General features: G+C 58.4%; 1 protein-coding gene across 1 annotated transcript in view; it reads right to left on the bottom strand.

Moving 5' to 3' along the window:
* The window catches only part of KIF1A (kinesin family member 1A), a 44,871-nt gene that overhangs the window by 27,109 nt on the left and 425 nt on the right, over positions 1 to 17,337 (bottom strand). Inside the window, exons 2-14 of the mRNA XM_054166762.1 lie at positions 12,259 to 12,407; positions 7,566 to 7,642; positions 7,282 to 7,461; positions 6,738 to 6,803; positions 6,381 to 6,559; positions 5,924 to 6,035; positions 5,488 to 5,565; positions 4,863 to 4,928; positions 4,135 to 4,152; positions 3,696 to 3,771; positions 3,504 to 3,582; positions 3,103 to 3,245; positions 1,107 to 1,240 (exon numbers count right to left, since the gene is read on the bottom strand). Of these exons, the coding sequence (XP_054022737.1) occupies positions 1,107 to 1,240; positions 3,103 to 3,245; positions 3,504 to 3,582; positions 3,696 to 3,771; positions 4,135 to 4,152; positions 4,863 to 4,928; positions 5,488 to 5,565; positions 5,924 to 6,035; positions 6,381 to 6,559; positions 6,738 to 6,803; positions 7,282 to 7,461; positions 7,566 to 7,642; positions 12,259 to 12,364 (1,314 nt within the window). The 5' untranslated portion in view covers positions 12,365 to 12,407. The remainder of the gene's footprint in view (positions 1 to 1,106; positions 1,241 to 3,102; positions 3,246 to 3,503; positions 3,583 to 3,695; positions 3,772 to 4,134; positions 4,153 to 4,862; positions 4,929 to 5,487; positions 5,566 to 5,923; positions 6,036 to 6,380; positions 6,560 to 6,737; positions 6,804 to 7,281; positions 7,462 to 7,565; positions 7,643 to 12,258; positions 12,408 to 17,337) is intronic.

The raw sequence follows: 17,337 nt of genomic DNA on the forward strand, positions 1-17,337 counted from the left end.
CGCCCAGCACACCTGCCTGCTCTGCCCAGCACACCTGCCTGCTCTGCCAGGCTCTGCCCAGCACACCTGCCTGCTCCGCCTGGCACCACCCAGCACACCTGCCTGCTCTGCCTGGCACTGCCCAGCACACCTGCCTGCTCCACCAGGCTCTGCCCAGCACACCTGCCTGCTCTGCCAGGCTCTGCCCAGCACACCTGCCTGCTCCGCCCAGCACACCTGCCTGCTCTCCAGGCTCTGCCCAGCACACCTGCCTGCTCTGCCTGGCACCGCCCAGCACACCTGCCTGCTCTCCAGGCTCTGCCCAGCACACCTGCCTGCTCCGCCCAGCACACCTGCCTGTTCCACCTGGCACCGCCCAGCACACCTGCCTGCTCTGCCCAGCACACCTGCCTGCTCTGCCTGGCACTGCCCAGCACACCTGCCTGCTCTCCAGGCTCTGCCCAGCACACCTGCCTGCTCCACCTGGCACCGCCCAGCACACCTGCCTGCTCTCCAGGCTCTGCCCAGCACACCTGCCTGCTCTCCAGGCTCTGCCCAGCGTGCTGCAGCAGGGCACTGCTCGGTCTCAGGCTGGTTTAAGCAAGCCGAGGCAGCGTTTCACCTGCATCTTTCCATCACCCCCATCTTCAAAGAGCAGGGCGCACAGAGCAGCCTCTCCAGCCCCTTGCTGCCAGCCTGCTCCTGCGCTGCACTGAGCTGGAAGCAGCCTTCCTGAGCCGGGACTGCTCGGATGGCAGCAGTCATCCCATGGGGAGGCGGGCAGCACCAGGGGGACATGAGCATGCCACTCTGTCCTGTCCAGCAGCACAGAGCACTGGGTAGCTCTGGGTCTGTCGTGCCTCCAGCATTGTGTTAACCCCGCCGAGAGGTGTTCAAGGCCAGGCTGGATGAGGCCTTGAGCATCCTGGGCTGGTGAGAGGGGTCTCTGCCTGTAGCAGGGGGTTGGAGATGGATGAGCTTTCAGGTCCCTTCCAACCCAACCTGCTCCATGATTTACCCCAGCGTCACCCCTAAGGGGTTTCCAGAAAACACCGAGGCTGCTGCACAAGCCTCAGAGTAAGAGCACTGAGCTGAGCCCTCCCTCCTGCCAGCTGCTGGCATCCCACCTTGAGCCGTTCGATGGCCTCCTCGCTGCCCGGAGCAAACATGATGCGCTCGTGGAGGCTGGCAACAGAGGCAGCACGGCTGGACAGGGCCGACAGGGAGGAGGAGGGACTGATCCCCGCCATGGCATTGGTCACTGTGGAGAGATTGTCACGGCAGTAACTCAGCTCTGCCCCAGGGGCATCGTTATTGTTCTCAAGGTCGGACACATCTATGGACGGGCCAGGGAAAGACACACAGAGAGGAATTGAGAGAGAAAGAGAAAGACACGGACAAGAAAAGCTGTTGGGGAAAGAAAAACCCCAACGAGTGGCCAGGTGTGAAGAGAAGAAAGCCAAGAAGTCCAAGGGGAAGGCATGGGTGGCAGCACAGTGGCACAGGCAGCAGCAGGGCACGGGCACAGGCATCTCCCCCCCCGCATCACTGGCAGCCCCCAAGCAGCATGGGGCTGTTTTGGGAAGCAGCTACTAGAACAGCCCTGGAGCCTTCCCAGGCTCTGGGGGATGCTTTTTTCCTTTTTTGCAACACCAGATCCTGCAGCCTGGAATAAACTGTCCCCAGGAGCATGCCATTGCCCCTGCCATCATCCTCCCACAGACACAGCCTGAGTGGCTTTCCCTGACCAGCTGTGCAGACTGGCTGGATCTAGGAGCAGGGAACAAGAAAGGAAGGGGAGGAGAGGCAGTGGCCCTCCATCCTATGAAGGGGTAAGGGGCAAGAGTAGAAGGGGCTGTGGGATCCCCCTGCTGATAGAGTCTAAGCCTCTGACCCACTGGAGCAGCACCTTAGCCAAGCAGCCAGAAAAAGCAGAGAGCAGGGGGACAACATGCCCAGTTATGGGCAGTGGCACTTGCCTGCCAGCACCCCAAGCATCAGCTGCCACCAAACCCTACAGCAGAGGGACCTTGGTATCAGAGATTCTCCTCCAGCCCTGAGAAGTCACAGGGGCATGGAACACTGTGCTGGAGGCAGGAAAGGCACAGGTCGGCAGGTGCAGCATAAGTCACCCACTTCCATCAGCCTGCATCCAGGGAAGCCAAGCCAGGAGGGGACAGGCCAGGTCCCCAGCTCCTCAGGGGGCTCACTGCAGCCTGGCTGCACTGCCTGGCCCAGGGCAGGATGGGGCAATAGTGTTTATCCACAGACAAAACCCTCCTGGTCCTTATGACACCTCTCCATCAGGAGTGCACCATACCAGCCTGCACAAGCATCGTGCCGGGCTCCAGTCCTGACAAGCCTCAGCACAGCAGAAGCAGAAGCAGCAGCAGCAGTGACAGGAAACATCATGACAGCATGGAGGAAGGAGTCCTTTTGGGGACTGGGCCCTTGGCACAGCAGATGGGGAGAGCACTGGTCCCTCTGAGTCCTATCCCAAGCCCATGCGCTAACTGCAACTCTGCCAGCACCCCCTGTGCCAGCTCCCTGGAGACAGCCAGCCTGTGGGCAAGCACTCTGCAACGGCTGGGGCTGGCTATGGGAGCCCTTCCCTATGCTGCACAGGTGCCCCTCCCAAAGCTGTAAAGCAACAGAGAGTACCAGTGATGGGGAATACACACATTTGGATCCTCCTGCAGCAGGATGGGCTAAGAGAGAGAGAGAGAGGGCAAGGAGCAAGGGTAAGACAGAGAGAACAGAACAAGAGTGGCTTCATCTCAGCAGGGCATCCAACAGCACAGAGGGGAGGCCATGGGTGGCTGTAGCCCCAGAAAGTTCTTCCTGGCAATTCTACTGGACAAAGGATGATGAAGATGGGAGGTAGAGAGGGAGAAGGGGAGGTCTGCTGGGTACAAAGCAGCTCCTCTTGCCCACGGGAGTGGGCTGCAGGTCATGAATGCGTGCACAGGGGCTTGCCAGAGGCATCCCAGCCACGCGTGGGCAGCACCGTGCTGCCGCAGGGCTGGCAGAGCAGGACGCAGGGCAGTTGCAGTCCTCCCACAGAGGGGACTCCAGCTGGCCTCTGCCTGGAGCCATTGCCCGAGGGCCCCGGGGGGTACCTACTGTCAATGATGTCCCCCAGGCCCTGGGCGTAGAGCAGATCACGCAGCCGTGCCACCTCGTCCTTCAGCTCCCGGATCAGTTTGTTGTTGGGGTCCTCATTGATGACCGCATTGCAGCGGATCTGCTTGGCACGGTCAGCGTACCTGGGGAAGGGCAGGGTCCTGAGCAGTGGCAGAGGGGCAAATCCCCAGCTGCTGGGCAAGGAAGAGTGCCATGGCCCTCTCCTGCAAACAATCCTTTGGAAGATCCCAGCACCAGGACAATCTCTTGGCCTCTTGTCTGAGATTGCACCCCCCAGCCAGTGCTGCTACAGAGGTGAAGAGAGCACGTGGCAGTGCTGGTGTTTCAGAGACACCCTCTGTCCCTGCCCACTGTTGGGAGACCAGGGGACTGCTTCCTACCTGAGGGTGCTGAGGGTCTCATCGTAGTTGATGTCAGCAGGGCTGAGAGCAGCAACCATGGCTGTCCTGGAGTTGCCCCCTGCCCAGACAGATGCACTCACCTCAGGGAGAGGCTGGTTCCAGTGCCAGCCATCACCCACTGCCCAGCAACCATGCCTGCCACTGAGCCCACACCCCCACCCATGTCCTCACCCAGGTTCTCCCGCAGCAGCCAGGTGAGTACTGAGTCACGGTAAGGGATGAAATCAGTCTTCTTCTTCTTTTTGTTCTGGGGCATGGAGAGCAGAGAGAAGAGCTGTCAGACTTCCTGCTCTCTTTTAAGGGCAGGTGACAGCTGGTCCCAAGCCATGGGGACTCGGAGGAGGATAGCTTTGCCAGGCCATGGCAACCTCAGGCAGCTCTGGTCAGTTCCATGGGCTCTGCCTGGGCCAGGGTGGTTGTTTAACACCAGGCACCGTGAGCCACAGGGCGAGGAGGGTGATAGGGATGCTGAGGCCTCTGCCAGTCTCTTGGAGAAGCATGGCTGAGGTGCAGGTAAAGCCTCACCCCAAAACCACCCTGTGACACACTCCCACCCAACTGTGCCTAAAAAACAAAGCCTTGACTCACCCAGCCTGGCCAGGACACCTACCTTGTTTGGCCCTGAGTCCTGTAAAGGAAGAGGAGAGACTGAGTGAGCTGCTCCCCTCCTCAGCACCCACCACAGCCCCCTGTGTCCCAAGACAGCAGTGGGAACAGGGTTCTGGGGAGTCAGCAGCCTCCCCAGCCCTGAGACAGCTTGGGATACATAGAATACACCAGGTTGGAAGAGACCTTCAAGATCATCACGTCCAACCCATCAACCAATCCAACACCACCCAAACAACTAACCCATGGCACCAAGCACCCCATCAAGTCTTCTCCTGAACACCTCCAGTGATGGAGACTCCACCACCTCCCCGGGCAGCCCATTCCAATGAGCAATCACTCTCCTTGTATAGAACTTTCTCCTAACATCCAGCCTAAACCACCCCTGTCACAGCTTGAGACTGTGTCCTCTTGTTCTGGTGCTGGGTGCCTGGGAGAAGAGACCAACATCCACCTGTCTACAACCTCCCTTCAGGTAGTTGTAGAGAGCAATAAGGTCACCCCTGAGTCTCCTCTTCTCCAGGCTAAGCAACCCCAGCTCCCTCAGCCTCTCCTCATAGGGCTTGTGTTCCAAACCCCTCACCAACTTCATTGCTCTTCTCTGGACTCGTTCGATGTATCTGCCCGTCCCTCAGAGCTGGGATGCTCCACCCCTGGGAGCTGAGCCCACCTCTGCTGAGCTGAGCCCATTTCCCCATGGGATTGTTGCTAGTCTGTGCCCCAGCTACCTACCATTTCAGCCAGGGCAGAGATGACTTTCCCCAGTGTGGTCAACGACTTGTTGATGTTTGCTCCTTCCTGGTGGAAAGAGGAAAGGCCCAGATGCTCAGGCTCCATTTCAGAGAGACACTATAGCCCAGAGTACCAGGAGGATGGGGGCAATATAGGGTGGGCAAAGAGCTCTCCTGGATAACCAGCACCTCCCAGCAGAGACTCCTGGACCCTGGTAGAACTGCCAGCGGGCAGCTTTCAAACAAAACCAGGTCACAGAATCCTGGAATGGCTCAGGTTGCAAGGGCCCTTAAAGATCATCTGCTCCAACCCCCTGCCATGGGCAGGGCCACCTCTCAACTAGACTTGGCTGCTCAAGGCCTCATCCAGGCTGGTCTTGAACGTCTCCACAGGGAAGGGGCATCCACAACCTGGGCAACCAGTTCCAGAGTCTCACCACCCTTGTACTGAAGACCTTCTTCCTAAGATCCAGTCTAAGCCTATTTTCCTTCAGCTTCAAACCAATGCAAAGGATTTTAGCAGCACAGTGGGCAAGGAAGCAGAGAAAGGAAATGTCACAGCTGAGGACAAGGGGGTAGGACACAATATCCCCACCAGCAGAAGAGGGCCTCCTGCCAGCTCTCACCTTTAGTCTCGTGCCCTTTGCACCAGTGGAGTCAGCTCGCTCACTCCCTGCCAGGTCCACCAAGCTGATCTTGCTGACCTGCAGGAAGAGAGGAGGCTGTCAGCACCAGCAGGCATAGCACACCAGGTGTCGGCATGGAGCCAAGGAGGGGACAAAGATCTCTTGCCAGGTGACACCGCTCTGAAGGCAGTGAGATTTGGCCAGGAGCAAGGATAACATCCTTGCAGGCATGGTGGGAGGGCAAAATCTGCCAAGTACCCTGTCCATGGGCCAGTCCCTTGAAGGATCATGGGCCCAGAGTGCACGTGGGACTTATCTCCATCCCGTTCCCACCCTCCATCAGGCTGCACCATCTCATCCCAAGTGCTGTCAATAGGACATGAAGCCCTTACCAGGTCCATGCAGGTTCTCCCAGTCCCTTGGGCTCTGCTCTCACCTTCTCAGTGGTGATGTCTGTTTCGGCATCGTGCCGCTTCTGTGTGAAGATGATGTTGAACACGGCGTGGGAGCGGCTGCTGGTCTCATTCATGTTGGTGGCAGCCACCGTGCTGTGGGAAGAGGAGGACAGGGAGGTCTAACACTCTGCAGGAGACACTGGAGTGGCTGGCAGTGGCACCAGGGCTCATTTCAGGATAGAGTACATGATGGGAAGGCAAGTCTGCAGAATTGGAGAGGACTCTGGGAGGAGATGTGCAGAAGTCCAGGCTTCTCCTGCTGCCTCCAGGGCATTTTAAGGTGATGTGAAAATAAGGAGTTGGTACCTGGTGCTCAGACAGGAGGAGACTCCCACCTTCAGAGCAGCCAGGCTGGCAAAGCAAGGAAGTTAGCCAGGACCTTCTGGAAATGTCTTGCAGGCTCTCCAGTCCTGGCCATCTCCTGCTGTCGCAACTCACCGGGCCTTGTTCCCAGAGTCCATGAGGTCCTGGATGTCATTGTAGGAGGTCACAGCCAGCTTGGAAAGGTCCTCAACATATGGACCCATAAGGGGATGCTCCCTCACCCTCAGGTTCCCCTTGTTCTTGGGGTTCAGGAGGTCCCTCACACGCTCACAGTATATCTCCATGTAGCTCACCTAGAGCAGAGGGCATGGGCAAGGCTAGTGGCTGGCAGCAGATAGGCAAAATCAGGTCCTGCTCGCCTACCCCACACCCAAGGTTGGGACCCCCCAAAAGAGAGACCTGCACAGCAGCATGGCTTGCAGAGGCAGGGGGGGAGGCTGGAGCCAGACTAGCAGGCAATGGAGTGCCTACCTCCACAGAGTAAGACATGTTGTCATTGGTCGTGTCGTTGATGCGGGAGAAGAGATCCTCACACAGCTGTGGAGAGAAGAGCCAAGGCTGCTCAGCTTCCTGCCAGGCTGCTCCTGCCTGGGGGACTCAGCCCACAGGGACTTACACGTTCTCACCCCAAAAATCAGAGCCCTGAGTGCCAGAATGGCTTCTGGGGAGCTGGCAGAACCCTCACTGCTGATACAGGTGTTCAGCATGCCCAGAGGTCTTGCCTTGCCACTCTGCTGAGCCAGCACCCAGCAGCCCTTGGCCAGAGCAGCCAGTGGCAGCTCGGTGCTGGGACTCCTGCTGCCCACAGATGCTGACCTTGTGCTGCCAGGCTGTAAATCACCCTGGCTCAGAGCAGCCCAGTGTGCCCCTCCCTGTCCCTCCACCCTCCAGCAGAGCCGTGCTAGGTCACTGCCATGGCAGAGCTGTGGTACACCTGGCCCCACTCTCACCCCGCTCCCCTCTTCACTCCTCATGCCACTTTTCCATTGAGCATCCTACTGGGACCAGGTGGTACCTGTGGGATGATGCCTTGCTGGTCTTTTTCCTGCTTCCCCATCATGGTGTAGGATTTTCCAGCCCCTGTCTGCCCGTAGGCAAAGATGCAGACGTTGTAGCCTTCAAAGGCGTGCTGCAGCATCTCCTCGCCAATGTCCCGGTACACTTGCTTCTGAGATGCATAGTTGATGTCTGCAGGCTGCAGAGAGGAGGAGGGCAAGGAGAAATGTGGCAGGGAGGTTCTCCTGCCTCTCCCCAGAGCAGCCTAGCACTCCGAGTGGGCTCAGACCTCCCCCCGCTTACCGTGGTGTGGGACCAGTAGGAATAGTCAAAGCTGAAGCTTTTTGGTGTCTCTTTGGGCTGCTTCGGGTTCAGGATAGCTAGGGGCAAACAGATGGGAGAATGAGGCCACCCATGCCCCACTCACGAGAAGGGAAGGGTGGTGGAGTTCAATACAAAGCGGTCCTGGAGAGTGGGACCAAGACCCTCCAGCCCCACAGATGGGCCCAGAGCCACCAAAGTCCAACAGTCCTAGGAGAAATGCTGGGTACCACGTCCAGCAGAGCCTGCCCCAGTGAAAGAGCAGGGCAGAGCCTTGCCCAGACGTCCTGCTGGGCACGGTGTAGAGGAGATGGCTCCATCCCTCAGGCTCCTTCTTGCTTCAGCAGCTGCCTGTGAGAGCCCAGACCTGCACAGAAGGATCACAGCCTTCTTCCACCCCACAGCTGGAGGACCCATACCCAAAGGCAGACATCCTTGCACTGTGGGGTGGGAGCGGGTGCAGCCCCGTCAGGGCTGCCCAGGCCCTCTCCAGCTCCTGCCTTGCCTTCCCTGAGCCTCCTTTTCAGTACCTAGCCCCAGCAGGGTGATTAAGGGCTCTCAACAGTGGAAACAAGAGCCTGCTTTTTCCCATCCTCTGGTGAAAAGGACGTTGCCATGGAAATTGGAGACTGCATCATTTCTCTTCCTCATTTGCTGCCTTTTTTGTCCCCTCCTGTAGAGTGTTTGCAGTGTGGCTTTTTTCTGCAAGAACAGATGCATCAGAAGAAACCCAAACCAGAGGGGTGATCACGAGATCCAGCCACCAGCCATGTTAGGTGACATTGGAATGACCTTGCAGTGTGGCACAGTGCAGCTCCTGTGCCCACAGCCTCCAGATGCTCCCTGCCATGGCCAGGGACGAGGAGGCCAACAGAGCTCCATTCCCTGAAGCCCCAACCTTGCCCTGCCTCAGATCTGCTGCTTGGCCAGGATTTGCATCTGCTCTGGATCCAAGCTGGGACTTTCCCAAACAGCTCCAGGCATAGTGCAGCCCACTCCCTGTGAAGCCAGATGCCCTGGTGTATGGCATTACACATAGAGATGCTGTCTGCTCCAAAGTCCTCCTCCACTACCACCACTGCCTGGCAGAACAGCACCTAGTGGTGCTGGTTGACAGCAGCTGAACATGAGTCAGCATGTGCCCAGGCAGCCAAGAAAGCCACCAGCATCCTGGCCTGGATCAGTAATGGTGTGGCCATCAGGGGAAGGGCAGGGATTGTGCCCTTCTACTGGGCACTGGTGAGGCCACACCTCAAACACTGGGTTCAGTTTTGGGCTCTCACTCCAAGAAGGACACTGAGGAGCTGGAGCAGGGCCAGAGAAGGGCAACAAAGCTGAGGAAAGGTCTGGAGAGCAGGGCTGGGGAGGAGCAGCTGAGGGAGCTGGGGGTGTTCAGCCTGGAGAAGAGGAGGTTGAGGGAGACCTCATTGCTCTCTGCAGCTCCCTGAGAGAAGGCTGGAGCCAGGTGGGAGTTGGGCTCTGCTCCCTACTCTCAGGTGATGGAAGGAGAGGCAATGGCCTGAAATGGTGCCAGGGGAGGCTGAGGTTGGAGAGGAGGAAGAATGTCTTTGCTGCCAGAGTGGTCAGGGATTGGCACAGGCTGCCCAGGGAGGTGGTGGAGTCCCCATGCCTGGAGGTGTTCAAGAAGCTGTGGCCATGGCTCTTGTGGCCATGGTTAGTGAGCTGACAGCTGGACTCATGATCTCAGACGGGTTTTGCAACCCAGACAGTTCTGACAGATTCTTCCCTGGGAGAGATGCACCACTTCTGGCCTGAGACCTGCCTATCCCTGCCTGCAAACACAGCAAGAGAGGCAGAGAGAGGGTGGGAAGTGGGGTCAAGGTCCAGCCCTGACTACAAAACCACAGCATGGTGCTGCCTGGATGCCCCTTGCTGAAGGCAGGAGCCAACTCCAGTACCAAAGAGGACCTGGGTACTGGATCCATGCCTGCCTGGCCCCTGGAGGCAGTGCGACTTTGACGCTCCAGATGCCTCCTGCATCCAGGGCGGAATCATTACCACAGCCAGAGCTGCTGCCTCAGGAGAAAGGGCTGGGAAGTGATACCTCTGCAGGAGCTGCCCATCCTGCAGATGCCAGCAGGGAGATCCCTGCTGAGATCCAGACTGAAAGGGCACCTGGCCTGTCTGCACCAGAGACCCAGGGGCTACCTAGCCCTGCTGGTGCCTGGTTGGGGTGTTGAGGGCGTGTGAGTGGCTGTACCAAAGAGAATCAGGTGCAGGGGCTATGGAAGAAGTCAGGTGGAGCATCTCCAATGATTCCCAGGGTTCATCTGGCAGCTCTGCCATGCCACGCAGCTCCCCCAGCTCAGGTCTTTCTCTGCCCTGCAAAGGTGACCCTCATTAGAGTGAACAGGAGCATCACCACCCAAAAAAAGGCAAAACCAGGAGCAGGCAGGATGGGGCTGCACAAGGCAGCTGTTCTGCATCCCAGTGCCAGCCTATGCCAGGCACAGGGCAAAGGATCCGTTGAGGACAGCTCTGGGCATCTTGGCTGCAGCTGTGCAGCTGTCCCAGCAGGCCATGAAAATGTGGGACAGGGGAGAAGGGAGCACGCTGAGACCAGCAGCATTCCCCTCCCCACGCTGCTGCTGGTGGGATTTTTCCTCTCTGGTCACCAGGCATCTCAGGGCTTCTGCAAAGCTGCTGCAAAAGAGTCATGCCCTGGCCAAAGGGGATTAAAAAGGGGAAAAAAGGGAGGGGGAAGGGGGAGACAGACATACAGGCAAGAGAGGGAGGAGAAAAACATCTGGAGATGGCCTGGTCTTTGCCCTAAAGAGCCAGCAGAGTGGGCAAGCACCGAGAAGGATCAAGCCCAAGATGCAGGGGACAGAAAACATTCATCGTGCTGTAAAGCCTGTGGAGGCATGGCTCTGGTCAGAGCATATGAATGGCCTCCTGGAATGAAAGCCACTGTGCCTTCCTTGCCATCCTGATGAGATCTGCCAGGGGAGGGGCCCGGGTGTTGGTGCCCAGGCTGGTCCCCAGAGAGGGGAGACCAGGAGAACAAAGCAGCAGTGTTGGCAGGCAGGCAGGCAGCTGTGGCACAGTGAGCTGAGGAGCTGGCGGCTCTATATTAGAGGAGAAAAGGAGGGCAGAGATGGGCTGATCCCTTCCTGCCCTGGTTCCCAGCCCCTGCTGTCCACCACAAAGCTTGTCCCCTGCCTTGATATGTGCAGGGGAATCTGCAAATCAACCCAAGAAGGAGGAAACTTGCTCTCACCCCCCAAAAAAATTTATTTTTGGCCTCTCTGCAGGAAGCTGGGGGCTGAGGGAGTGCTGCTTTGCAAGGGGAGCAGGCAACACTACTGGCATCCTCCTGCCTGCCCCTGGCTGCAGAGGAACCAGGCACCAAAGCCCCCCTGGCACCCACCCCCCAGCTGAGGGGATTAGCTGGCAGCTCATCCATTCACAGATGAAAAACCTTGCTGTCGGCAAAGGGCTGGCCAGGACACTGCCCCTGCCCACAGCCCTGCCAGCCCTCTGTGGGGGCTGCAGAGCAAGTCTGTGGCTGGCAGGATGGGCAGGAGCAGATCACTCTAACAAAACACAGCCACAGTGCAGGTGGGGGATGCCTGATGCTCTTGACTGGGCCTGGGGCATGGTAGGTTCCCCTGCAAGTCAGGGCCAGAAGGGATGTCTGCCCTGCCTGCCCGGGGCCAGAAAGCCTTCCCTGCTACACCCCAGGCAGATGGAGTGTCCCTGCACAACCAGGCAGGGAGAGCTCCCCTGAGATGCCAGAAACCAGCAGACATTGCCTCTCGGATCCCCTCATTCCTGCTCCCCAGGCCCAGGGTGAATGTGGGACCCAGTGGGGTCAAAGGGCTGCACTGGATGCTTGGGTGCCCTCCTCTCCCTCCCCACGGGGGTTGTCATGGCAGCCCGGCAGTGCGCACTGCGGGGGTGGCTGGCGCCGGTGTTTCACCCACCAGCGCCAGTGACGCAGCAAGCCCCAGGCAGACAGGCAGGGAGGGAGCTATTTTAGACACTGCCCCATCTGGAGGCTTCCAGAGCCAAAGAGGAGGGATTTGAGTGCCTTTCCCACCCTGTACTTCCAACAGCCATTATTAAAAGAGGGGCAAATCCCAGACAGGCTCCTGGCAGGACGTTGGCCACAAGACTCCACGCTACATCCCCACTCCTCGAGCACGCTGATCCCTTGGCAAACCGTGCTCCCACCCCTCCATCCTGCTGGTGTTGAAGCTCCAGGCCCCATGGAAGCAGGAATGGGTCCCAGCAAGCCACACTGCATGGCACCCAGCCACGTAGGGCTGTCAGCAGACACTCACTGGCCAGTGCACAGCTTCCACACTTGGGCAGGCAACAATGGGCCAGGCACTCTGAAAACCCACATGCACACACCAGAATTCTCAAGTTCTTCTCATTCTTCTTCCTCTGTTGCCTGTCCTGGGATGTTGCCCCATTCAGTATCACCAAAGCCCAGGGGCTCAGTGCCACACAGACACCACCAGTGCTGTTTCAGCAGGACTGCATTTCCCGGTGGGAAAGGTGGCATCCACCCCTAGATGCCCTCCTCCAAACAACAGCAAAGATGCCAGCAGCCCAGTGCTTGCTGCTGAGGCCAGACCAGGAGCAATCCTCCCCAGGCAGCAGTCAAAGCCTTTCCAAGCCCCCAGCCCCCGAGAGCGGCACTCACTGGTGGTGCTTCCTGACATCTGGATGATGCACTTGGACTCCCGGCTCATCTCCCGGGAGTTGAAGGGCCGGACGCGCACTGCTACCTTCACTGACGCCCCTGCCATCGCTCCAGCTGGGGGTTCCTGCTGTCAGGGAGCAGTGGCTGTGCTGCAAGGGGAGAGGACAAGGTTAGGAAAGCTCATTCCCCAGTCCCCACCTCATAGCTGCACTGGAAACACCGAGAGTCTGTGCAACACAACCTCCCCTGCTCTGTAAGAAAGGTGCTTCGTCCCTCATTCTGCCTGCATTTGGCTTCTCCCACTTAACCCCTCGTATCTCAGGTCAGGACTCCCTGATCAGTCCCAGGGCACATCCCTGCCCTTACCCTAGGGCTCCATCCATAGCTTCCACCACCCTGCAGCATCACCTGTAGCTGCCCACAGCAGGTGAGAGGGACCTGTTGGCACTGTCAGCATCAGCATGACCCCAACGAGCACTGTTTGCATCCCAGTGTCAGCAGTACTCAGAAAGCAGACCCTCACCTGAAAGCAAGCCCAGAAGCCCCTGTCCATCACCCAAGCCTCCTGCCTCTGCTCCAGCTTCAGCAGAGCGGGGTCCAGGCAGCAGGACCGTGTGGAGGGGCAGGAAAACTGCAGCATCCATGTGAGAAAGGAGGCAGCTGCTGAACACAGCCAATGGCGTCCCACTGGAGCTCCCAGGTCACCAGCATTTTTCCACTCCTTTTTAAATCATTAATCACAAGCTCACAACTGCTCCTTAACACCTCTCAGAGCCAGCAGTCCTGTGCAGGCTTTCTGCAGCCACTCCCACCTTTCCCAAGCCCCAGTTAGGCCTCACAAGCACTGAAAAAGACACCGAGTCCTTCCCTTGACCACTGGGTCCTTTGGCATCAGCCCTGACCAAATCAATTGCTGGCTTCTAGAATCCATCCCCTCTCCTGCCCGTCCCCTGCTCCCTGGCTCCTGCCAGCAGAACAGGAGCTCCACACCCCACAGCATGGGCAGTCATCAGCTCCTCCGGCATCCCTGCCAGCAGGACACCTGCAAGTGCTTGCAAATGCCCCGTGCCCTTCTGAGATGGGTCTTTGCCAGCAGGATGCTCTCTCCTATATGTGGAGGAGATCAGGCACAGCTCTGGTTACGTAGACAATGACCTGACAAGGAAGTGGAGCAGCAAGTCCTCAACAAAAGACAGGTTTTCCTACGGTGGAAATGAAAATTACAGATGAATTTGTGGCAAAGGAGGGAAAAAAAACCCCAACAAACATAAATCCACAGAATAGAATGTGTCCCAAGAGAAGGGGGTGCCTTAAAATCTAACTGAGGTTTGACAGCTCTGGTTTCACATCCGAGGAGGTGGAAAGCAAATCAATATATGCTCTGCCAAAAGGCAGGTATATCATGGCTCAGTGGAAAACTCTGCAGCCAGAAAGTACTGAAAGCTCAGTGCTGTCTTTCAAAAACGCTTCACCTGGTTTAGAAGCAAGACTGCATCCCTGACAGCAAGGGGAGGACAAATCTCCTCCCATCATTCCCAAACCCTCCTCTCACTGCCCGGCTGAAATATCACTGCTGCAGCATAGCCAGCAGTCCCACCCTTAACTCCCACCAGCCCAAGCACTCGGTCTCAGGTTTTCCTGAGCGTGCATTCAGTGGGTGCTTGACACCAGCATGGAGTCCCTGAGCCAGCGAGCAGGCTCTGCTGCATGCCAGAAGGCACTCTGCTGCTTTCTCAGATAGCAGAGAAAAGGAAAATTAGACAGGACTCCATGCCAAAGGGGAATGGACAAGTTGGCTTTCCCATGAAACAATGGGCTATATTCCTGGGTGGAAGGGCTGCATCCTAACAAGGCAGTCAGCTCAAGCTGCCCCACCCTGAGGCACCGCTGGCGCTCAGGAACAATAGCTCTGTTGTCAGGCTAAATCCCATGCAGCACCTGAAAACTGCCCGTGTCAAATGCTTCCCTCTCCTCCCCCAGACAGCACTGCAGTTTCTCCAGGTCAAAGGGATGCAAAGTGGGTGGTGGGTCAGGTCCCTGGGCTCCCACCTGGCAGCACAGCCCTCAGCGAGAGACACTGCCACTAAGCCGGCACATCCCTCAGCAACCCCACCCCCTCCAGGGCTGACCGCTGCCCTTGCGCCGTTCCCACCACGACCCCCCTCTATCACTTCTCACAAAGAAGCTCAAATTTCTCCTTCATCCCACTTTTCCAGGCATCACGTCTTGCTGCATGCCCTCCATCAGAGGCTGCTTGCCCCCTGCTGCCAGGAGGGCCTGCTCAGCCCTACACCAGTGCCACCCCCAGCCCACCCTCACTGGCTGTGAGAAGCCCCCTCTTCATCAGCTGAACCTTTCCTCTCTGCCGGCCATCCTGCTGCCCACATCCCAGTGTATTCCCAGCAAGCCATCTGGCTCACCTAGCTCAGCACCATGGGCTGCTCTCCCTGCCCACATTCCCTGCTGCAGAGCTGCAAGCTCCATTTTCTGTCTCCATCCATTCCCTCCAGCTCCCTCTGCCAGCACCACACTGCTTCCCTCCTGCTCGCCCACAGCTCTCTTGGCCCACCTCTGCCACAGCAGTGCAAAGACTCTAGGCAGCCCCCAGCCCCCAGCTTAGCTCTCCTTCCTCCAGCTCTCACTTTCCTGTCTTGGTCAGGAATTGGACCTGCACCCACACCGACATGGCAGCACCACCAGCTGGGGCCAGCAGCCACACCAGCATCCCACGGAGAGAGGGAACACTGCAGGCAGGCTGTGGACAGGCAGGGCAGGGGTAAGGAGGTGGCTCAAGCCCAGCCAACTCACTCTGCCTGGGGACAGCCAGCCACTGCCTGCTTAATCTGCCATCGAGAGAAATTCAATAGGCTGCTATCAGCCTTCCACTGGGAGCAAGCCAGCAGCACTGCCATGCTCCCTCTCTGTCTCCTCCCTGGGCCACTCCCACCCACGAAATAGACAGTTCAGGAAGGCAGCAGAGTCCCTGGGGCCATGGTGCCAGGGGCACATCCAGGCCTGTCCCCAGTTCTGCAGGGCATCTCTTTCTGCACTTTCTGTGCAGCCCACTGTGCTCTGCCCATCCCTACTGACGCATCCACCAGCCCCAGCAAAAGAGAGCAATGATTAACTGGATCAACTGAGATTAACTAGGCAGAGATTAGCTAGAGAGTTTACTGACAGCCCCCCCCTGTCATGGCTATGAGGTGGCCAGTAGGACAGGAAGCATTGTCTCCAAGTGCCACCTGCAGCCAATTCTTTCCCTAAGGATTCTGCAGGGACACGCCATGCAGCCTGTGCTCTGCTGCAGGGCTGGAGCATGCTAACGTGGGGCGGCACAGGCAGGACACTGCAGTCCCTGTGCACAGCATGGGGCAGGGGCCACCTCGCTGCGGCTGCAGGCAGTTCTGGCAGACCAAGGGCTGAGTTTCTTCTTTTGTTTGAGAACACCCCCAAATCTCAGTGGCCTCCCGAGCTGTAGTGCCCTCAGCTGCTGGTAAGCTTTGTTTTAATGAGCCCTTCATCTGCACTCCCTGTCGGGACCCATCCAGCTCCATCTGGGACTGTGGGACCCTTCCTGCTGTTTGGGGACAGCAAGGACAGTGAGGGACATTGGAGGCAGCTGGCCCAGATGGAGAGGCACCATCTGTGCCTGACAGCAAATCCTGGAGGCAGCCCTTCACTTGTGTCCTGCCCTGCTCGGTGCAAGGGACCATGACAGTGCAGTTTTCCCTGGAGCAGCACCTGCAGCTGAGGAAGCAGCCTGGAGGACAGCCCAGGGCAGGGGCAGGATCAGGAACCCAGCCAGCCCCAGCTGAAATTTGTCCCCTCTGCATCCGTGATGCCATCATGTCTGTCTGCCCTGTGCCTCCTCACCTCACTTCCACCCCAATGGGGAACATGGCTTCAGGACAGTGTTTGAAGCTTGTTGAGAGTTTCAATGTGGATTAAATTTGCAGGTAGCAGATTGAAGGAAGTTGGTTCTACTTGCTGCCAGCCAGCTCCTTGTCCCTGCTACAAAGGCAAGGCCACTCACACTCTGTCGCTTGTCCTCTCCATCCTCTCTTCTGCATGCTAAAACCCATGGCAGGGAAAAGCTGCATGGAAAAGGCAGTGAGCTCTGGCCGGTTGCCAGCATGGCTGGATACAGAGAGGGATGGGCAGCCAGGGGTGGGGGCTGGAACACAGATCCCAACACTCCCCAGGGGATTGGGGGCTACAGCTCTGGCCACACATAGGGAGGCGAGGGTGTGGTGGTGGCATCTGTGCCAGCGGCAGCTGCAACCTCCCATTCAAAATGGAGGTCAACAGCAGCGTGTGGGGATGACAGAGACTACCATATCCCTGACTGTACCCTGTAAGGAAGTCTACTGTCCCTCCCCCTGCTTCTCTGTACCACCAAAGCCACCACCTGACCTGAGCGGCTGCTCTGGGAACTAGCATGTGGATGAATGGCCACGGGGTGACAAGGCTGATGCCTAGCTGGCTCCCTGTCCTCCCCAAGCCCTGCACTGAGGGCGTAGGACCTAAGCAGGCAGGAGACTCCCACACACAGGAGGTCTGTGAGGTCCAGGAGAGGAGATGCTGACCCATGTGGAAGGAGGAAGAGCAGAGGAAGAAAGCCATGGGGCAGGCGCGAGCCTACTCCCTGGGAGTCAGGGTGCCCAAGCACAGGCTTCTGCACCTGCCCCTCCACCCTCATCCTCCAACGAGAAGCCATCAGCGCTGGCCCACGGTGACATGGCAGCCCTTGCCTAGCTGCCCTCAAGTGCAAGCTCAGCAGCAGCAAGCAAGAGCCGCGGCTTGGCCGCGGTTTTGTAAGCCCACCCCCACTCCATGACAGCCCCAGGGGCGCCCGCGGCTCCTTCCAGCATCGTGATGCTGCTCAGCACCGTTAAGGATGTCTCGGCTTCACAGACAGCGACACCTGCCCCCAAGCTGCCTCGGGGGGGGACGCGGGCTCCGTGTGTCGCTTCTCACGGGCTGCAGGGACGGCATCCCCTCCCTCCCCGCCCCAGGCTGGTAGCGGGGCTGCAGAGGCGTCACCCCGTCCCCAGCAAGCCCCCCCCACCACCCCGGCGG

The sequence above is a fragment of the Dryobates pubescens genome, chromosome 13 (assembly GCF_014839835.1).
Source record: "Dryobates pubescens isolate bDryPub1 chromosome 13, bDryPub1.pri, whole genome shotgun sequence".
NCBI lineage: Eukaryota > Metazoa > Chordata > Aves > Piciformes > Picidae > Dryobates > Dryobates pubescens.